The following is a 23,214-nucleotide window of genomic DNA, read 5'->3' on the forward strand; positions in this document are numbered from 1 at the left end:
ACTCTGTGACAATAACGAAACTCGATGATAACCCTTTTTTGAAATCATGATGTCACATATTGTCAGGTGGCAAAAGCTACAGCTGGACCAATAATAAATAAACTCTTCGATGTAATTTGAAAAAGGCAGCACCATTGAGTAAATGGCTTCAAGCAAATGCAAACTCATAAAAACACATTTGGATGAAATTCGTCGGATTAAGATTGTCACAGCTCACATTAACATTTGTGAGAGAAACAGCTTGACTTTGCGGTGTTTCTCCAACAAACTGTAGATTACTCCCGACATAAAGGTCCTCCTGTAGAAGAAGAACAGGGCTTTTATGTCGAGAAATGGAATGTTCCTCCATGAAAATGCAGGAACAGTTACAAACACAGGCCACAAAAGTCCAGTGACATTCGTTGAGAAGGACTGAGTAGGACTAGCCAGATGAACTGAACCGGTTTTTTTTTCAACCCGTTTGACCAGCCGTCTGTCGCCCCCTCCCTACTGTCAACACCAACTGGAGCTGCACCCACTCTCATTGTTGTCAGCGCAGATGAGGAACCAACTGAGAAGGATGAAGGTGAGGAAGGAAAAGGGTCCGGGAAACATCAGTTCCAAGCTCCTTAGGACCTGCTCTGACCAGTTCTGTGACATTGTTGAGCCTGAAGCCAGGCAGAGTTACATAGATGTGGAAAACGTTGTGCCTGGTCCCACCTGGAGGAGTTCAGCAGCTACAGACCGGTGGCACTGACGTCTTACCTCGCCTACCTGCGACAGCTGGTGAGCTCATCACTGGACCTGCTACAATCCAGCCTGGCATCAGTGTGAATGACGCCATCATCTACCTCATCCACCTGGTGCTGTTACACCTGCAGAATACTGGGAGCATTGTGAAGATCATGTAGTTCGATTTCTCCAGTGTGGATTTTCACAGGAAAGAGTCCTCACCTGCACCGATGAACATCCAGGGTACAGGCATAGAGAGGTTGACCTCCTACAAGTACCTGATTGTTCTTGCCAACAATAAACTGACCGGTCTATAAACACAAAAGCCCAGATCAAGAAAGGACACAGCCGCCTCTTCCTACTCAGGAAACGGAGGTCTTTTGGGATTCAGGGGTCACTCCTTAGGACCATCTATAACTCTGTGGTTGCTTCCGATATCCACTATGGAATTGTCTGCCGGTCAGGCAGCATCACAGCCCGGGACAGAAAGAGACTGGACTGCCTGGTCAAGTTGTGTCCTGGGCTGCTCCCTGGAGACTCTGGAGGAGGTGGGCAACAGAAGCATGCTAGCTAAACTAAAAGCTAGAATGGACTGCCCATCCCTTTCAGCCCACCCTGAAGGGAAGCTCCTTCATCCAGAGATTGTTACACCCGTGCTACAAGAAGGAGAGATACCGCCGCTCGTTCCTACCGACTGCTGTCAGGCTTCTAAATAAACACATGAAAACCTGGACTCACCCCATCCATACATTGTTAAAAGCACAGCCATCTTATAAAGAATATAAGCAGTTGGACACTGATTCGCTGTGGTGACCCCCTGAAGTTCTTTTCTGAAACATTTTTGTGCAGTTCTACAGTTCTCTTCAACATTTTTGTGCATGCAATACTTTGTTTTTCTTTTCGATTCCAAATTTCCCCATTGTGCGACTATTAAAGGCTTTCTTATGAAAAAACTGTCTGATTAATAAAATGTTGAATGCCCACATTCATGTCACAGATGGGCTCCCTTGATGCTGAAATCGATAGTGCACTGTTGAGCTTGTAGGGTAACCATTGTGGTTTAAAGAAATATAATTTTCTTATTCAATGAATTATAAGCCTTCAAGAGGAAACTCAATTCGCAAATACAATTATGTCCCATCCAAAACACAGGCAGGCAATGGGAGATTGAGACTGAAATCGACGTGCTAAAACAGTGCTGCACTGTTTTAGCACAGGAACTGGGGTAAAGTGCCTTGCTTAAAGGCGACACAGCAGTAAATAGAAAACAGACTTGCATGCCTCCATTATTCCACTCCATTCCTCCACTCGTTACCATTTGTTTAAAGCAAAACTCGTACCATAGACCATTGTAGATGGGGGAGTGCGATCACCAACCTGCCCATTTCCACAACCTCAATAATTGATGTTTGGTTCCAGGTTCTTCCCTTTTGAAGTGGCTAAGATGCTTACATTTTTTTACAGTAAATAAAAGTAGTGTTTTGGAGTACTGTACCCCACATTTTTTGACTGTTCACATTTATTTGCCGGTGCCATCCAGTTAGCGATGACTAAGTTCACTTCAGACCAAGTTATTTCAAACGAACGATTGGTGTTAGCCACGAGGTCGAGTAAATACCAATTACATGAACAAAAAAGGGAAGATATAAAAATATAAGAATATCCAAACACATTGCCATATTTCTCAGTTCACTTTTTGATTCATGGGAAGTACCTGGGAAGTAGCCTTTAATAGGCACAGATCCCTGCACTTGAATGATTACTTTGGGCGTCTGTCAGTGTATCATCGTCTCGAATCGGAACCTCGTTTACATTCCGTAAACCTTATCATGGATATTTGGTTCCAGGTTCATCCCTTTGGAAGTGGCTAAAATGCTTACATTTCTTACAGAAACTAAAACAGTGTTTTGGAGGACTGTAACCCACTTTTTTTGACTGTTCACGTTTATTTACCGGTGCTATCTTGCGAGCAACTACGACGAAAAGTTCACTTCAGTTCTTTTTTTTTGTGATTTTGTTGTGATCACTTTTGTGATTGTATTTTATTTATTATAGTACCTATGCTTGTCTGTGTCACGTTTTTGCGAGGTGGTGATGGCGGGTGCGGATCCCAAAAAGCAGGCAGGAGGGAGCAGGAGGTTGTTTGACAAATTGTATTAAAATAAAGGTCGGCAGGAACAAAATGTAAAACATAAAAATGATCTGAACAGGAAAAAGTATCAAAAGAAAACCGAGTGTAAAAGTCCGCCAAGGTTAAACAAACACATGCACAGCATACAATGCATGCAATTGCAGACAAAGCATGCAACAAACAATGAACCGACACCGGATAGTCGTGCCGGGAGTCCTTTTAAGTGTCACTGATTAAAACGACCTGCAGGCGGGGCTGACAGAGCCACCCGTTGGTCGCCAACCAGATCATGACAGTCTGCGACTGTAAAGTGTCCTTGAGAGCTTTGAAAGGTGCTTAAAATGTAATGTATTATTATTATTATTATTATTATTATTATTATTATTATTATTATTATTATTATTATTATTATTATTATCTTATGTTTTATTTGAAACAAACTATTGGTGTTACTTAGCCTCGAGGTCCAGACCCATTTCTGAGCATTGTCCTTGGAATATATGGATTTCAGCAATCGTTTGATAGACAATGACACGGTTCTCGGTCAAACAAATTCATTTACCACATTAAGTAAGTTGCCATGAAAAATGCAACAGAAAATTCACGAGTCAAAATTACATTAACCCAAAAAAGGCAGATATAAAAAGATAAGCATTTCACTGTTTACTTTTTGATTAATGAGAAGAGCCCTGCAGTTGAATGATTACTTTGGGGTGTCGAATCGGAGCCTCGACGGAGCATTCTGTGTGACGTCAGCAGCTAGTAGAAAGACAAAGCGCAAAGCCGGGTGGGCGCTCCTTCTGAGGCTGCCGCCGACCTCTGTATATCCGAGGTAAGATGTGACCCTTCACTTTTTGCCAGTGCGACCTACTATAGTACTTTATGGCTTTTAACACTTGTCTCTCTGCCCAGGACCACCTGTCAACCATTCGTTTCGCCATTTTTACGGAATTAACACCATGGGGAGGCTGGACGCGTTCCGTCAATTTAATTTACTCACCTGGCTCAGAGAGGAAAGGCAGTCGAGGAAACTTATTCTTTTCATTGTTTTTGTGGCTCTGTTGCTGGATAACATGCTGCTGACTGTAGTCGGTAGGTGCAAACGTCTCTTAATAAGTTGCTTTTTTTCCACCAGTATTATTCTTTTTATTACTGGGCGCAACAGGTGGCTCAAATCCCCGTGCGGTTAACAAGTATAAATGCTATGAAATGACATGGTTCGTTACAATAAGAAATGGAATTACCATGCCTAATGAAGTCAACTCAAAACCGCAGAGGTCACCAAAAATGTTTTTTTTTTTTTTAGATTCTAAAAACTATTTTTCGAATACGCCCATTTCAAAGCAGTTTTCTCATCATCATTTTTCGAATCATTTTCTCCAATGTATTCTACAAATAAAATAATAGTTGAGATGAATGTGTATTATGACTTCTACGGAAATGTGTGCTCTTTGTTTGCAAGGAGAACAAAAGTCATCTTTAATTGACAGTGTCACATCCGACTTTGTGCCTGTGAGTGTGGAGTGGATGCAGATAAATATATGATGCCTGCTGAGCCTTGAATACATGATTTGATCTGATGTACACTATGTGAACATGTATTTTAATTGTGATTTAGATATATTATGTGTGGAGAAACTAATCAATGTGAGTCGCTTGTCAAACAGAAATGACAGCAATGAATCATCTATGAATTTAAAGCATACTTTTTCAGTTAAAAATACAGTAAAGTCTCGTTATATCGATATTCTCGGGAGTCGGAAAAAATATAGATATAACCGGACTATCGATATATCCGATCCTGCGGGCATGTAATTTTCTCCTTGTGTTCATAGAAATAGTATCGTAATAAGCAGTACTATCGATATAACCGATATCGATATAACGAGACTTTATTGTACATGAATATAATAATCGACATTTGACAACAAATGACAACAAAAATGTTCTTTAGGCATGCTCCTTATTCAGGGAGTCCTGGAGGTTATTTATATGTTGACTTACGTATCTTTCTATTTAGATTTTCTTTTGCTTTTTTGCAAATATTGTTCATAAATAGCCCGTTTTTAATGAGGAAAAATTGTTGATGATAATCTCTTCCATATTGGAGACAGATTTTGGTGTCTTGAATAGCAGCTGACATAAAATCAAGCAATCGTATTTAAAAGCATTGTTTGAAGCACAGTGAAATAGTCATTGGTAATTCTGCTTTAAACTTGAGGTTCCGGGTTTGAATTGCAGCTCAGTCCCTTGTGAGGAATTTGCATGATATCCCCATGGAGCATGGGATTTCTTTTTGTGCTGCAGCATGATCCCACACACCCAGAATCTGAATGTTGGACTCGGACATTGTTCATGCTTGTTTGATATGCCTTGCAAGACGATGCCAGAGTGGAGATCCGTTCGTGGTCCAACCCACTTCTTTCCCTGAGGCATTTTAGTCCATGATGCGGACACGTGCCGTATTGATGGATAGAAATCATTATGAAATAGTATTGGAGTATCTGATGAGTAAGAATGTGGCCAGCAGGTGAAGGTTGGATTCCCTTGGCTTTTATAGGATCTCACGGGTGGTATTACCCTGCAGACAAGACACCCTCTGCTCCAAATTGTCACCCTGGAAAAACAATAATGACTCGTCAGGTGTGTGTGAAATGTATTTATGACAGCAAAAGGATGTTATCATCTTATTTTATATTGTAAATGTTACCTGATAAGATGATAGAATGTCCACTGTGTCCCTGAAAAGGCTTTTTGCTGTGATTTGATCACAATCCTAACAAGAAGCTACTTTCTTGCCGAAGAAGGTGCTTCTATAGGAGCCTTAATGTCACACTGAGACATCGTGCTCCAAATTCAGTCTAACGATTTGTTTTCCTGCATGTGCAGCTGCTGCTTGTCATGTCTGTTTTTGTCATGCAGACGCTACATCCCCTTCCTTCTTACTCTAAATAAAGTTGCTTTTCCTGGCACTGTCATGGCCTTGGGGCACTGAGGCTGGTGAACTGAACATCCCTGGTTTGAGTCTTTCTTGCCGCATGTCATTTCGGATTTATGTCTCGCCCTTGTTTCCCATCAATAAAAGCATCAAGGCAAGATATACGAGATACGCTGTGAAACGGCAGTGCTTCTTCAAAATGCTGGAAATGTCAGTTATGTAATAAAATTACTGAAATTTACCTGACAGATATAATAGCTCTGGCTGTTTTCTTTTGCCTCATACTCATCTTTCTCTGATTAGCCATCGTGTATCTTGCTCCAGTCACATTCAAGTGCTAATTAAAGGTTAATAAAGGTAATTTTAATTAAGGTTCTAATTTTATGACACCATGAAGTCTACGCAGTTGATTTCTTAGTCGTATTGTTTGCTCCTTATTCCAAATCTATGTATAGCCATAAAAAATTGAAAAGATCATCAAATGTTCTTCAAATATCAAGTGGCTAGCTACCACAAAAGAGAACACAGAATGCCTAAACGTGTGAAGTCATTTGGTTGTATGTAATCAAGAAAAGCTTTGGGAAAATCAAAGCGAATCAGTGTCCTCCATATTCAATGGTTTGATTGTGTTGAATAATAATAATAATAATAATAATAATAATAATAAATTATATTGTAAAATCCCGTTCAATCATGCCTTACAGCAAGAGGGTACTCAATATGTCGATCGCGATAGACCAGTCGATCTCCAAGGTACTATTGGCAGATCGCATGACAGGGTAATGTGACATTGTCATGAACTGACGCGATATAATTAAGTTGAGTTGTTTTGGAAAAAAAAAACATGTCAGCCTATCTCTTGATTGATGCACCGTACAACCAATCAGATGACATCTCATTATTAGGCACACTGTTCATGCTCAAACAACGCCCATGAGCGTTGCAGAGTTAACAAGCTAGTCACTAGTTCATCCTAATTTTTTGCATTTTTTTTCCCATTCTTTAATGTAAAATAGGGTATAAAAATGAGTGGGGGAGCTGGACCAAGTAAGAAGAAAAAAAGTATCACTTTCATACAGAAGGGGAGGTAGTAGGTCTTTTTTTCCACTATGACATTTTCAAAGTGTGTTTGTATTGTCTGCCAGTTATCAGGGTGAACTCAGGTAATAGCAAAAAATGTACATAATTATGTTGTGTTGTGCAACATATGCGGTTATACATGTACGTAAGTTGCAAGAATCCTCAGTATATTTCTCAATAAATATAATGGGTAGATCATTTTGACATGGTCATTTCAAAAGTAGCTCCCATGCTGAAAAGGTGTGAGCAGTAAGGCCTTGCAGGTAAATAAATAAAATAAAATTAATCGGTGTACAAAATGGGAAGTGTTGAAACGGGAAGCATGAAATAGCATTTTTTGGATCAATAGTTTTAATAGTAATTTAAACTGGAGTTTAAAGGACAACCGACACCCACGGACAAGTTGCGTCCATAATTTGTAAAATCACTTCAAATGACTTCTACTGGGCGTATTTTACAAAGATTCCACCGCGTATAGCTATATTTTACCTTTTAAGACTCATGCTGAATATTCAGGAAGTCTTGTTTTCGAGTTGATGACGATGCCTGACGTGATGTGACGTCTGGAACTCCCCTCACCAAGAAAGCGACACACAATGCATTTTGGGTACTTTTTTTCATCTGATAACACTGTGTTGATCGCGAAATTAGAAGGAAATCTACATAAATAACTCAATGGTGAATCGTGTGTCGCAGCCATTTGCAGTAACACGCATAAAGAAGGTGTAAGTTGACACAAATTCCCAGCGGACAAATCAGCCCATTTCCAGCGGAGCTTGTGCGCCATCTTGTGCATTTTCTGGGCACTTCATTGGAGTCCAGACGGCTCGAATTGATACGGAAGGACTTCTTTAATCAATTGCAAACTTTTATGCTTTCCTCTTCAGAACTATTTGAATCATATTCATAACTGGATGAGTAACAAGAAAGCATCTTCCCCGAATCTGAACTCTCTGAAGCCATTGTTTTCATTTTGGAGCAAGGCAGTTTGAGAAGGAGTATCCTGGCGTGACGTCACAAAAAGGGGCGGGACTTTCTGAATCTCGACATTTCTGAGCTCATTTTGTGGCAGTTTTGGGACACTTTAAGTCATTTTTATTGGTGTTTTGCATTTGACTAAAAATATCAGCCTGCGTGTTTTGGGTATTTTAGATGCTATAAAACGTTTTTCTGATGTCACTTAGGAAAGAAAAAAATGGTGTCGTTGTCCTTTAAAGAACAACCGACGCCCCCGGACAAGTTGTGTCCATAATTTGTAAAATCACTTCAAGTGACTTCTACTGAGCGTATTTTACAAAGATTCCACCGCATATAGCTATATTTTACGTTTGAAGACTCGCGCTGAATATTCAGGTCTTGTTTTTGAGTTGGTGACGATACCTGCCGTGACGTAACGTCAGGAAATCCCCTGACCGAGAAAGCGACACACAATGCATTTTGGGTACTTTGTTTGGTCAGGACTTCTTTAATCGATTACAAACATTTATGCTTTCCTCTTCAGAACTATTTGAATCATATTCATAACTGGATGAGTAACAATAAAGCATCTTCTCCGAATCTGAAGCCATTGTTTTGATTCTCGAACAAGACAAGACGTCTTGGCGTGACGTCACGAACTGGTGGCGGGACTTTCTGAAAACCCCCAATTCGCAGCTCAATTTGTTGCAGTTTTAGCACACTTTAAGTCATTTTTATTGGTGTTTTGCATTTGACTAAAAATATCAGCCTGCGTGTTTTGGGTATCTTAGACGCTATAAAATGTTTTTCTGATGTCAATTAGGAAACAAAAAAATGGTGTCGGTTGTACTTTAAGTAAACCGTCTTTTCTCTTGTAATTCACAGTGCCCCATTTTCTATGTGTATTTGTTTATTTTGGCATGATTGATTGGTTTATTGGCATTCATAATTCAGTATATTATGGAATGTATATTTTCCAGGCTTTCTCAAAGTTATTACTAACGGGTCGGATTTTTACTCAAGGCAAGAGGTCATGAATGGTCCGCGCTAACAAAATATTATGTCATCAGTTGCCTTATGAATGTGTCTCGTGATTATTAAGTTCACCACAGACAAGTGAGTGCTCTGGGTTGTTGCCTTCCATAAAAAATACTATGTAATCAGTTACCTTATGAATGTGTCTCGTGATTATTAACTTCAACATAGACAAGTGAGTGCTCTGTGCTGTGGGCTTTAGCAAATGGTCATATTTGTGGCACTTATCAGCAGCATGTTGGCGCTTTGCAGACTGTCCAATGTCTACTCTGTGCCACTCTCCTCCGCTCACGGTTTTCTTCATATGAACACATGCAGCTGAAAAATGTGAGTTGTTGCTGAAACACGAGAAGCCACACGATCTAAGAAAAATCCAAGTCAAGCTTTTCTGTTAATTGAAAGACATTTACCTATGACACCGATGTCAGGATTCACGTATTGGTCGGGTATAGAATGATATGCCTTTCAGTCTCGATCAATGATCTTTTTAGTTTTCTGTCTGTCCTATTTTTAACCACACTAGTAATATCCAACTACTCTATAAGGAAAAAAGAGCACATAGGAGTTATAATTTTTACATGAATATGTAAGATTTAGAGACATTTATCAATCATTGCTGGGTCAGTGCTGAAATTAGTTTTGCTCCAATGGACCATTCGCCACCAACATCCGTCCGACTCATAGGTCCGCTGTACTTGAGCAAGACGATACCTTTAATTATTCTCTGATACCTTAAATAGCCCCATCCCCCAGTTTGGAGTTGCTGTGTTTACGAGCCTGATGGGTGAAATATGGAGGTCAATTGTCATGCCCATGCATGTATTGTACTGCACTGCTGACCATGCAGATATTTTTTTTACTCATTTATGCAAAACGATTTTACATAAGAAACATAAAAAAACTGTATTTCTATCACAACAAATTGCTCATTTACAGCAGCAAAATTACAACAAGAAGAAATAGGACAAGAAGTATACAAATTATAAAATATAAATATAAGCATACTGTGACTGTAAAGTGTCATTGAGAGTTTTTAAAGGCGCTTATAAATACAATGCAAATACAAATAAAATTAAAAATGGCTGTGCAGGGGTGAGTCCGGGTTTTCATGTCTCTCTATTCATTATTATAGTTTGACAAAAGTGTATATGGTCATATACTGACAAATGGCGCTTGAAATAAAATGTATTATTATTATTATTATTATTATTATTATTATTATTATTATTATTATTATTATTATTATTATTATTATGTGCTGTAATCCAATAGGCAGTAATAATTTAGCAAAGCTTATCATTAAAATTAGTCACAGATACAGTCAGTAAAAATAGAGTATTGTACTATTCAAATTAATTAGAATATATTAACAGCTAATTACAGCCTTTACAATCCATTTTTTTTCTTGCTTGACAGCATTTGAGCATACAAATAATGTTAAATGCACATTGCCTGTGAAATGTAATTATATACAGTAAAGTCTCGTTATATCGATATTCAAGAGACTCCGAAAAAATATATAACCGGGACTATCGATATATCCGACCCTGTTTGCATGTAATTTTCTCCGTGCGTGCATAGAAATAGTATCGATATAACCGGGACTATCGATATATCCGATATCGATATAACGAGACTTTACTGTATTATCATTGTGTAAGGTTTGGCGTCATGTCTTGACCAAACAAAGCAGCTTTTCTGTTGATGCATAATAGATAGTAATGCCAATCCAGAATCGCCTTCTGCCTAATGCATCATCCAGTGATCATGTCAGATTTGATCTCATCAGTCGTGTAATGCCTCTTTATGCCCAACAGTGCCCATCATCCCCAGCTACCTATACAGCCTGGATGAATCAACCGATGGAGAGGTGAACAACACCATACCACAGCAACAGACACCTGCGGGAGCCTTTGATCAGATTGTGTCCTTATACGACAACATGGTGAGGTTGTCGGGTTCCAACGGCACGGCCGTGTCAACCAGTGCTGTCCCGCCGACGTACACCGCTACTCTGCCGGATGGCGGGCTGCCACAGAACTCCACCGACTGCCCCCGCTCGACCAGCAAGCTGGTCAACGAGAATGTCAAAGTCGGCTTGTTATTTGCCTCCAAAGCCACCGTACAGCTGCTGACCAACCCTTTCATAGGGCCACTCACCAACAGGTGCATTTTCTTTTCTCTCTTTGAATTGAGCCACCTTGCGTTCGATCTGTCACTGTTATCATTTGACTTTGATCACACAGCAATCAGACATATTTTGCAGCTATCTGAATTAAATGAAAGCTATCTAATTGGTAGTTTATCGGTGTGCCTCTACACAAATTATGTGACACAGTCTTCTTCTTTTCCTTTGGGCTTTTCCCTTCAGGGGTCGTCACAGCAAATCGGTGTCCTCCATCTAACCCGGTTTTGTGCATCCTCTTCTCTCACACCAGCTACCTTCATGTCCTCTTTGACAGCATCCATAAACCTCCTCTTCGGTCTTTCTACAAGTCCCCTGCCAGGCAGTTAAAGATTCAGCATCCTTCTCCCGATATAGTCACTCTCTTTCCTCTGGACATGTCCAAACCATCTCAGTCTGGCCTCTCTAACTTTCTCTCCAAAGCCTCTAATATGAAATGTAAATTTCTCCACTGCGAGACGAATAAAGGCAAATCCAATCCAATCCATTCCAATCCAATGAGTTGTCCCTCTAATGTACTCATTCCTGATCCTATCCAACCTGGTCCTTCCCAAACAAAACCTCAACGTATTCAGCTCTGCTACCTCCAGCACTGCTTCCTGTCTTTTCTTCAGTGGCACTGTCTCCAGTCCAAACATCATGGCTGGTCTCACCGCCGTTTTATACACCTTTCCTTTCATCCAAGCTGAAACCCTTCTATTACACATCACACCTGACATTTTTCTCCAGCTGCTCCAGCCTGCCTGGACACGCTTCTTCACCTCAAATTATATGACACAGTAACGTATTCAAATATTATTAATTCGAAATGAAAAACATAATATTCTAGCTCTGATAATACAGTACTTATATCCGCATTGACATCGTGAGAAAAGTCAAACGTGGGAGTTGTACTAAAAAGACAGAGTGCCACATTAACGGAAATTATTCAAGTAGGAGAACACAGAAAAAAATGCTGCACCACCCTTTGATTATGAAGCATGTGTCATATATTTTTGTCATTGTTATACAGAGCAGTAAGTTATTTTTACTGGTTCCGTTACATTCAGGCCTCCAAGAAAGGTAATTGGAGTTGAAAGTCTGATTACTGTAATCGCCATTTCACCATAAAGAGAATAGCTTTCTTACTTGAAACTTACCTTGTGTATTTGTGCGAAGTATTTCTGTGCCCTCCTGTGGACCAAATTCTTTGGCAACAAATCAAGGGTTGTCCTTGGTTAGTTTTTGCACATGGAATTATGACTTTCTTTAACCATAAAGATCCTTTCAAGTACACCTCTTTTCTACTCTATAACGTCTTTTGATGTACAAGGCCTACCTTCAATCAAAATGTTAAGGCTGATGTTTACAGCCGTAAAACATGTATAATGTAAAAAAAAAACGAAACATTTTTGGCGGATTTCATTTGTCACGGGTTCATTTTTGTAAGGAATCCCCACCTTAAAAAGGGAACACCGTGTTATTATTGTAGAAGGCACATACTGTACAAATGTTTAACCCTTTCCTGCACAAATAATGATAACCTGTGTAAGATGGCCACTGTGTTAACCACGGTGCCTGAAAGGGTTATGGTGTTGCTTAAATTGATTTATATCATGCAAGCAACACATTTGCTCTTTCACAGTCAAATAGAGCAGAAGACCTGATTATGTGCATTTACATACAGTACGGGTAAAGAAAGCACCTGCAAGTTTTCACACATGGGTAGCTACACAATGGGGGGTGGGCAAATTACATGGATGTAAGAGTAATCAATCAATGTTATGAGAAGCAAATTAAGATTTTCACGAATACGAGCAATAAATGCTGAGCTTGTAATGACAGTGAATTTTGTGACACCAAAAGCATCTGTGGCCCTTATAACTCCATAGTAATTTTCATAGAAATATTCACACATTGTGTCTGTCTGAGTGTGCTGTATTGCAGTGGACCTCCAAGGTAGTATTTAGTGTCTCAGCTGCACTGTCAGTTAGAGTATAAATAAGAACAACATTACTATTACTTGTGGGTTGTTACCTTGTCATCCAACAAAGGACAAAACAAGCAAGTCAGGCAATAGTCCATATACCATGAATGTTAAAAATTTTGCTTTGAAATTACAGTATGATGTCATAAAATGTTCTTATTGTTAGTGCTGTCGGGCGCTCAAAAAACTAATCAATTAACTAATTGGGGTGTGTAATTAATTGATTGAATGAATCTGTTTTAGTCTCTGCTCACCCACAGAAAAAAACCTATCCTGTGACTGTAAAGTGACCTTGAGAATTTTGAAAGGCACTTATAAATCAAATGTATTATTATTGTTATCATCTAAAATGTACTGAGAAAATCTTTTATTAATTCATTACATTTGAGGCCGATCAAAAGATAAAAGAAAATATCGCATTATGAATATTTTTTTTTTTTTTCAGTAGACGTCGACAGATGCAGTCTGAGCCATTTACTTTCTGCCCTACGATTGGCTGGCAGCCGGTTAGTTGTCAGTTCCTGCTGACTTTATTTAACGTAAAATTCAGCGTCAAAACTGACATTGTACCGAAAAAATCCTCTACAGTAATTAAATACACAATGGAAACATCACACTTGTTTTGGTTCGTCTGTGTAAGCTCTCAGTCGTACAGGAGTGGTCCATCGATGAAAAGGTTTCTTCAGCCGTCATCTGTACTTCTTTGAAGATGTCGGACGTTTCGCTTCTTATCCAACAAACTTTGTCAGAAAACTAAAGTCTTACTGGTAGTTTAGGGCCTATATATATATATATATATATATATATATATATATATATATATATATATATATATATATATATATATATATATATATATATATATCCCTACTGCCCAGACATGGCGGTGCCGGACTCTGCTATGATAGGTCCCTGCTCTCAGGTTGGGGGGAGCAGAGGACTAATCCCTGCAGCTGCTCCACTGATAGTTCCTGTCGTTCTGACTAACGACTGGCCTGATTGCCCCACTTCGACCGGTATCACCTCATCAGTATTATATCTAGAATCAAAACAATGGCTTCAGATTCGGAGCAGATGCTTTCTTGTTACTCATCCAGTTATGAATATGATTCAAATAGTTCTAAAGAGGAAAGCATAAATGTTTGCAATCGATTAAAGAAGTCCTTCCGTATCATTTTGAGGCATCTTGACTCCAATGTAGCTCCCAGAAAATGTACACGATGGCGCACAAGCTCCGTTGAAAATGGGGTGATTTGTCTGCTGGAAATTTGTGTCAACTAGTATCAAATAGTAGTGTTGGTGCAACACACAATAATTCACCATCACGTTATTTATGTGTTTTCCACAATGTATTGTGTGTCGCTTTCTCAGTCAGGGGCGTTCCTGACGTGACGTCACGTCAGGAATCGTCACCAACTCGAAAACAAGACTTCCTGAATATTCAGCACGAGTCTTAAAACGTAAACTATAGCTATATGCGGTGGAATCTTTGTAAAATACGCTCAGTAGAAGTCATTTGAAGTGATTTTACAAATTACGGACAGAACTAGTCCAGAGGCGTCGGTTGTTCTTTAATTAAGGGAAGAGCTTTGCTATGGTAAAATTACTCATGCTTTCAGTACTAACATTACATGTGGCTGCACTCACGACTCGGTGCTTTTCATTGATGTTGGGGCAAAATTTGAGCTGCTTCAGTGGTAGGCAAACTCCATACAAATTAGGCACACGACTCAAGGCGCAAGACCTTTCTCAATTGTGTCATCAGGGCGTTTTTGGAATGTAAATTTTCCATTCATTGTGCCGAGAATTCTCACATGCCCACCGCTGCTTACAAGGCCTGCCCAATTCCAATGGGAGCCTCTCAGCTTTGGCTAAGCAATCAGAATCAGAAAGCCTTTAATAGTCCCACAATAGGGAAATTTGCAATCTATAGCAGCAGCATTTAAAGGGGACAGGGGGATGAAAAGATAAAAACAAAGTATTCTATGCATAATAGAAATGCCAGAAGACTGAAATGTATAACTGCGAAACTGAACGACAGCCAATCAACTTCTACTTCAGGCTGTGACTGACAGTTGTTTACCCACCCTCAATAACTCATGGTTGTTGATTCTGTAAAAACAAAAAAATAATAATCATTTGTAATTAATTTATTGCAATTGATGCAATGATTTGACACCCTTAATTGTTAATATTTTTCTGTTTGGACATTATGTAAAATGCACCAGTAGTTTATTATTGGCAAGAGTAACGTGAATACCATGCACACCTTTAGAAGTGTTTGTCTCTTGTTCTGCCTCTAGGATTGGATACCAGCTTCCCATATTCATTGGCTTCTGTATCATGTTCGTCTCTACAATTAGTAAGTTGCTATATATACAGTTTTGAAAGAAAATAAAGTGCCTGCTTAATGCCTTATGTGTCCTTGCCCATATTTATTTTATTCTTATTGTCGTGAAGTGTTCGCCTTTTCATCGAGCTACGCTTTGCTGTTTCTGGCCAGATCACTTCAAGGTGTGGGCTCCTCCTGCTCATCAGTTGCAGGTAAGAACTCAATCTTGCCAAATGTCTCTCATATCCTGTCATCTATTAATGTTTTTGAAATACTTTGAATGAAACAACCAATATTGAGCCGTGGCCCTTTATTAGGCAATGAACCATATCTCTTCACCTGCCATATTTTGTACCTTGTGATACACCAATCAAATAATGAGGGAGATAGCGGGTGCTTGGCGCAGAATAACCAGTCTTGCTCCTGGCAATAGGGGCTCGTCAGCTGAGGTAGCCAGCCCACCTACAAGAAGGGAAATCCAATAATAAACCTCCTTGCAAGAAGAGCTCTTTAGCCACAGTCAGCCGAGTGGAATCTGCAAAATTCCATCAAGTTTCACCTTCCAGCAGAATAACGACCCTAAACATAAAACCAGAGCTACAGTGGAATCGTTTAAAACACAACATATTCCTGTGTTAGAATGGCCCAGTCAAAGTCCAGACCTAAATTCAATCAAACATATAAAAATATGCTGTTCACAAATGCTCTCCATCAATATTGCTAAGCTTGAGCTGTTCTGCAAAGAAGAAGGGGCAAAAATTCCAATCTCTTGATGTGCAAAGCTGGTAGAGACATAAACTAAAAGACTTGCAGCTGTAATTGCAGCGAGAGGTGCTTCCACAAAGTATATTGAGACAGGGTAGCTGAATACTTTTGCACATCACATTTTTCAGTTTTTTGATGAAAAAAAAAAATGAAAGTCATTTATAAATGTCCTTCTAATTCACAATTGTGAACCGCTTTGTGTTGGTCTTTCACATAAAATGCCAATAAAATATATTTGTTAGTGGTCAGAATGTGACAAAATGCGGGAAAGATCAAGGGTTATGATTACTTTTTCAAGCCATTGTAAAGACCTACTACTACTGTGTAGAAATGTTGTCAACAGATTAGATTTGTGGTGTTGTTTGTGTCTCTTTTTAAGACATATGCATACAGTGCATATGTAGTAAATGCTGCACCGAATGAAATATAACATATTAGGGCTCTGCACTAACTTTTGCCCTGATCGCACTGATGCAGCAAACTTTTTTATTTGGTCACACTAGCGCAGATTTTGTCATACCCTTTTTTTGGGGTTCAAAAATGTATCGGGAGCCAGTGAAGGGATGCCATAGTAGAGTTATGTGCTCCCTCTTAAGCGTACCAGGCAAGAGGTGAGCAGCAGCATTATGGACCAACTGGAAATGTTTCATGGATGATTTGCTGACTCCAAAGTGCTTTGCAGTAATCCAGCCAGGATCTGAAAAGGGGATGAATTACTATTCCAAAGTGCTCATGACAAACGAGAGGTTTTACTTTAGCCAGCTGCATTAGATGGATTTTACCACAGCGTCAATTAACCAGTCCAAACATCTGTACAGTGAGTCTGACATCTTCTTGTCCTCTCCGATCCAAGCGGTGCTTTAAGAAATTTATCGGTGAATATTCAGGTGAAATAGAATTAATGTGCAATCATTATTCACAGCAAGTACAGGATATACTTTAAAGAAAAATTGTTATCAAGCTCATTATTTTGAGTTGTACACATCCCTTTTTGTCAATGTCGGCATATTTATATTTTCAGGAATGGGAATGCTTGCTAGTGTGTACACAGATGATGAAGAACGGGGACATGCAATAGGGATTGCCCTTGGAGGTCTGGCAATGGGAGTTTTAGGTAGGCAACTGTTTGAAACTCGTGTCACTATCAAGACAGGTTACAAAAGTATTGGGGCACCTGGCTATGACACCAACAAGAGCTAATAATAAAAAAAGGGTGTCTGAATTTTGGCCTATTCAACCAAAATTGCATTTGTTAAAAGAAAATTAACTTTCCTCACTTTGTTGCCCAAATGTTGGAGCCACTGAATTGTTCATTATCAAAATGTACCACAGTGTTTTTTATCTTACTCGATAGCCATCCAAATGCCTACAACACTAAAGAAGAGAAAAAGAAAATAAATGCATGAATCTGTTAGAATGCTCTAGTGTTGAGAAAGATGTGTCCTGATACTTTTTTATCCTGTAATGTACATTACATGATTTGGTAGTCTTGGCAATAGACGCACTTTGATTTAAGACTATTCTCCACAGTTGGACCTCCATTTGGTAGTGTCATGTATGAATTTGTTGGAAAGACTGCTCCATTCCTCATTCTGGCGTTTCTGGCTCTCTTTGATGGAGGTACACAATCGTTACAGTATCCTGCATCCTACAACAAGAACAATCATTCATTTGTCTTTTATAATATTGTATTTTTTTTTATTTTATTATCATACATTTTCATTTTTAATATGGTGTCCTTGAATGTTTCTTCATAGCTTTACAGCTTTTTATACTGAAGCCCACCAAGGTCGAACCAGAGGTGAGTAGATTCTTCCCAACACTCACTTATAAAGGGTTTAAAATGTAACTTTTCATTAGTTTCCAAGAGGAAATGTAAAAATGGATTCCTTCCTGACATCTCATATTTTGTTTTTTCTTTCACACACACTTACTTACGTTACCTGATAACATGAAAAGCTGTCTACTGTAATAACCAGTCCTTGAAAGGGTTAAAAAAACTAACAACTAAAACTTTACACTGTACCTTTTGTCTTGAACAGAGTCAGAAGGGGACACCGCTGTTGACCCTTCTGAGGGATCCCTATATTGTCATTGCAGCTGGTAAGAACATAAAACCAGGCAAATTGACTCATTTTGTTCAATCTTGCTGACTGTGATTTCCGTGAAAACAGAAAGAAAACAAAATATCCATGGATATCTCATCCTTCTTCACAGGTGCTATTTGTTTTGGAAATATGGCCATCGCCATGCTCGAGCCAACACTGCCCATTTGGATGATGGAGACCATGTGCGCCAGGAAATGGCAGCTCGGTATTCACCCGTCTTTTTTCCCCCAAATTTTTAACACAACACAAACATATATGTCAACTTTGCAGGCTCATCCGGGTCAGTTGCACTTTAACCACAAATATACTATTTAGTGACCCGCCAAAAGTACAATCAACTATTTGAAAAACTCCACTTACCCCTTTTGAGAACAACACGCATAGAAGAATTCTGGATGGATATTTTGGCCTCATGCACTGAGCGGAAGATGTCAGAAATGTTTAAGTTCACACAATCATATTGTGTGATGTAAAATATGGTGTCAAAATCAACTGATGTCTAAACAACTCAGATACAATTTCAATAAGAATAATGTTAAAATAAAACCTCTATTTAGTTGGGACACTTTTCAATTATATTTATTTATTTGCCAATAGGTTTATTAGCATGGCATCTTTTTGACTTGACAATATTTTCCCCACTTTTTCTTGATAATGTGCCCCAAATCAGTCATATTGTGATGCATCTCTTGTACGCAGTGCTCAACTCACCTCACTGAATATTTTTCCCCCTATATTCTCGACTCCCAAACTTTTACAAGGAATTTCTTCTTACGAAGAAGGCTTTATAAGATAATAATAAGATAAGAAGACCTTTACTGGTCTCACAGTGGTGAAATTCCCAATTCACAGCTGCAAAGTTATAACGGGAAGAAATAGAAGAACAAAATTAGGGGCTGCTGTAAAGGCAGCCACTCTCGCCATGCCACTTTGAAATAAACTAACAAAATAACACACAATACATAAGACACAGACAGCCATGCAACCTTAACCATTTTGTTGTATGAGGCAGTTAAAAATGACAGTGAAAGTGTCCTTTTCACCAGTGGATCAAAAACATCATTTTGAAAATGTCGCCATGTCAGCTATAAGCTACGTTTTAAAAGTAAACACGAAGCGTGTAGCAGCCATTGACGAAAAGAGATTGTCTCACATCTTCTGTCCAACATAATCTGCTTCATTTCCAAGCCGTGACTCACAGTTCCACATATGCATTGGCACATTGTGCTGATGCTCCTTCCTTATCATCGTCGGCTCCTCAAGCCAGGCATCCATCCAACCGCAGATCGTCCAATAGCACCGATTTCTTTGCTGAACAAAGCGGAGCTGTGAAAAATGCTGTCCATCACAGGCACAAAGAAGAAAAAAAAACACAAGCGCCCTGTCGCTGTCCAGCAATGACACTCAAATGCCACTGACATGCACCCATACAAAAACAGTGCTGGTATACCCATTCCGCCAAGAAGGCACAACTACCAACCACAGACTCCTCCTTGATAAATGTCGTGCCCAAAAAATGTGGAAAGACAATCACATCCGCAACAACAGACACAAATTGACAAAACAAATCATAAAAAGAACAATAAACATACACAAAAAAATAGCAAGGCTCAGGAGAGCATAGAGGCTCAGGGCTGCTTACTTGTGCGTCATCTGAGATGTCATGCTTATTTTTAGTCATCAATACTTGCTGAAGGCATATTGCCAGCCTTATTGACTACTTTTCTTTTTGTACTTGCATCGGTTTTGGGGAGATGTGCTGTTCTCCATGATTGATCTTCTTTATGGACAACTGTGGACACCATTGTTTTACTACAGTACTTTCATTTCAAATGAATGCTTTATAAACCTTTTAAGATGATCAATGTCCAAGTGCTCCAAGTCCAGTCCTCAAAAACCCCTCACGGGCCCCTTTTACTTGTGTCTGTAGCTCTAACCTGCCTGATTCAAATGATCAACTCATCAAACATCTGTGTAAGCTCTCAGTCGTACAGGAGTGGTCCATCGATGAAAAGGTTACTTCAGCCGTCATCTGTACTTCTTTGAAGGTGTCGGACGTTTCGCTTCTTATGCAAGAAACTTCCAGCAAACTAAAGTCTTACTGGTAGTTTAGGCCCTATATATATATCCCTACTGTCCAGACATGGCGGTGCCAGACTCTGCTATGATGAGAGCAGGGACATATCATAGCAGAGTCCGGCACCAACGAAGTTTCTTTGATAAGAAGCGAAACGTCCGGCACCTTCAAAGAAGTACAGATGACGGCTGAAGAAACCTTTTCATCGAACTCATCAAACAGTTTTGTAAAAGCTTGTTAAGCATCACTCACTTGAATTAGGTTTCTTGGAGCTTGGGATACATCTAAAACGGGCTGCTGAGAACCATCGTCGGAGACCGCTGCTATGGTGTATGTGTCCATTCCACATAAGAATGGAAGCTATGTCATCTTCGACTTTGATGGACTGCCAAGAGAGAGAGGGTGTATGTTCATATTTATAAATGCAAGGGAGTGAGGTGAAACACATCAATCATGTTCTTTTATAAAAAAAAACATTTTGGCAAAAACACCGACCACTAAGCATTCTCGTACTGACTGGTAAATAATCTGCAACATTCAAAACTACAGTAGATACTACATTTCTGCCTATGGTTGTGCACCTAGTGGTTTATTCCTTTAGTCTGCTCTATATGAAAGTCTTGGTGCGATAAAACTAAAATGACAAACAGGATATTAGAGTGTCATCTGCTGGAAGGTGGAAAGCGCAGTTCTTCATTACATAGAAGACAATGGAAGATGTACAGCGGCTTTGATTATGAAGCGCTGATAGAATCTGCTTATCTTTCAAAGCCTTGCCACACCTTCAGTCTTTTGTACAGTTTGTTTTTTTCCTCTTCTGTTCATGTGTGTGTTTGTGTGTTGTCTAGGAGTCGCCTTCTTACCAGCATCCATCTCCTACCTTATTGGAACCTACATCTTTGGAACGCTTGCTCACAAGATGGGGAGGTAGGAATCAACCTTATCTATTCTCCGTCTCTCCTTCGTTCCCTCGGGTGGGTGCGATATCTGTTTCCGCTTTTCAAAATTAGATTTCAGTGTTTGTGAGCCTGGACTCACTGAAGCTTTGACGCTAGCATGCGTCATAATGTCTCATCGACGATATGTCCACACTTGGAAAGGCAGTTCAGCTTGGTTTTCAGTGTCTGTCACACGTCTTTATTTGCAAATGACTGTCAAACGATACCAATGAAACTGTTGTTCATCCAGCGAATACTCTAAGCCCTGCTTCACAAAATATCATCATCAATTATTTTTTCCCCCAGTTCACACTTTGCTGTGATCGTGACTATTTTATTTCCCATACCGGGTTGTACATTATACAACATTTAGCGACAGGATTAGTCTTCTAATACCATGACTGCAGTGATTGTTTTTATCCATTTTATTCCTGACCGGGGCAGGCCCGGTAGTCAAGTGGTTAGCACACCGACTTCACAGTGCAGAGGTCGCCGGTTCACGTCCTGCTCCGGCCTGCCTGTGTGGAGTTTGCATGTTCTCCCCGGGCCCGCGTGGGTTTTCTCTGGGTCCTCCGGTTTCCTCCCACATTCCAAAAACATGCATGGGAGGCAGATTGAAGACTCCAAGTTGTCCCAAGGTGTGAGTCTGAGAGTGACTGTTGTCTGTCCTTGTGTGCCCTGCGATTGGCTGGCAACCAATTCAGGGTGTGCCCCGCCTCGTGCCCGAAGACAGCTGGGATTGGCTCCAGCAACCCCCCCGCGACCCTAATGAGGAATAAGTGGTACGGAAAATGGATGCATGGATGGATGGATTATTCCTGACAACTCTCAGGGAGTAACGATGAAGTGCATGACAAAGATATTTTTTCTATTTTTTAACCCCCTTTTCTAAGCGATCTTTAGCCCCCCTCCATCATGTTGAAAAATGTCGAGCAAATCTTGGGAACCTGTTGCGCTGTTGGCCAGTGTACTAACAAAGGAAGTCGAATCTCCTACTACAAGAGCACTGTTTTGAACTTGCACACTGGCTGAATGCGGAGAGAACGTTGTGATAATCAATCCAGTTTCTAGCGGCTCACCGAGGATTAGAAACACAGGGAAAAATGTCCCAAGGTCTCATTTGAAAAGATCACTACCTCATCATATTTTATGCTTGCATTGCAGAGAAGATTCACCTGTGGAGTGTTATAAGAACATTAATATTAATTTTACGTGTGAGGGAGACATCCTTTCCTCCATTTTCTGATTTGCTTATCCATCACAAGGGTCCCAGATATGCTTGAGCCGATCCTGACTGTCTTCGGGCAGCAGGTGGGGTGCACCTTGAATTAGTTTCCAGCCAATCACAGGGCACACATAGACAAAAAATCATTCACACTCATACTAACACGTTGGGACAATTTAGAGCACCGGTGTCAAAGTCAAGGCCTGGTGGCCAAATCTGGCCCACCACATCATTTTATTCGGCCAGCAAAAGCAAATCAAACTTGTGAAATTCCATGATGCTTTCTAAAGTCCGAACCAAAATTTGAAATTGTCGTATATAAACCACGATAACACTCATTATTTTGGACTTCAGATTAAAAAAAAAATATTCATTTTGTTGTGCATTTTGTATGTAATATGTGGAGGAAATGAAACATTCTAATAATGCTTTCTCCCAATTCATAACAGCCCTCGAGAGGAAACTTTAACTACAATGTGGCCCGCGGCAAAAAAAAAAAAAAAGAGTTTGACACCCCTGATTTCATTCTATGAACCTGCCATATACAGTACGTTTTGGGACAGTAGATACTACATTTCTGCCTATGGTTGTGCACCTAGTGGTTTATTCCTTTAGTCTGCTCTATATGAAAGTCTTGGTGCGATAAAACTAAAATGACAAACAGGATATTAGAGTGTCATCTGCTGGAAGGTGGAAAGCGCAGTTCTTCATTACATAGAAGACAATGGAAGATGTACAGCGGCTTTGATTATGAAGCGCTGATAGA

At 39.7% G+C, this 23,214-nt stretch overlaps 1 protein-coding gene and 1 long non-coding RNA gene across 2 annotated transcripts in view; one reads left to right on the forward strand and one right to left on the reverse strand.

The window, feature by feature from the left end:
* The first annotated feature begins 3,612 nt into the window (after window positions 1-3,612).
* slc18a2 (solute carrier family 18 member 2) overlaps window positions 3,613-23,214 on the forward strand; it is a 33,657-nt gene continuing 14,055 nt past the window's right edge. The window contains exons 1-11 of the mRNA XM_089011584.1: window positions 3,613-3,674; window positions 3,755-3,934; window positions 10,670-11,018; window positions 15,307-15,365; window positions 15,464-15,547; window positions 17,122-17,214; window positions 17,631-17,720; window positions 17,858-17,901; window positions 18,143-18,203; window positions 18,318-18,413; window positions 21,134-21,212. Of these exons, the coding sequence (XP_088867710.1) occupies window positions 3,802-3,934; window positions 10,670-11,018; window positions 15,307-15,365; window positions 15,464-15,547; window positions 17,122-17,214; window positions 17,631-17,720; window positions 17,858-17,901; window positions 18,143-18,203; window positions 18,318-18,413; window positions 21,134-21,212 (1,088 nt within the window). The 5' untranslated portion in view covers window positions 3,613-3,674; window positions 3,755-3,801. The remainder of the gene's footprint in view (window positions 3,675-3,754; window positions 3,935-10,669; window positions 11,019-15,306; window positions 15,366-15,463; window positions 15,548-17,121; window positions 17,215-17,630; window positions 17,721-17,857; window positions 17,902-18,142; window positions 18,204-18,317; window positions 18,414-21,133; window positions 21,213-23,214) is intronic.
* On the reverse strand, window positions 7,191-17,097 carry LOC148889113 (uncharacterized). Its single transcript, XR_016116850.1, has 3 exons — window positions 16,702-17,097; window positions 15,691-15,797; window positions 7,191-9,190 (listed from the first exon to the last, which is right to left on the reverse strand). It is a non-coding gene; the product is annotated as an uncharacterized LOC148889113 (long non-coding RNA).

This window comes from Hippocampus bargibanti, linkage group LG13 (assembly GCF_051943395.1).
Source record: "Hippocampus bargibanti isolate YZ-2025 linkage group LG13, ASM5194339v1, whole genome shotgun sequence".
NCBI classification, from domain to species: domain Eukaryota; kingdom Metazoa; phylum Chordata; class Actinopteri; order Syngnathiformes; family Syngnathidae; genus Hippocampus; species Hippocampus bargibanti.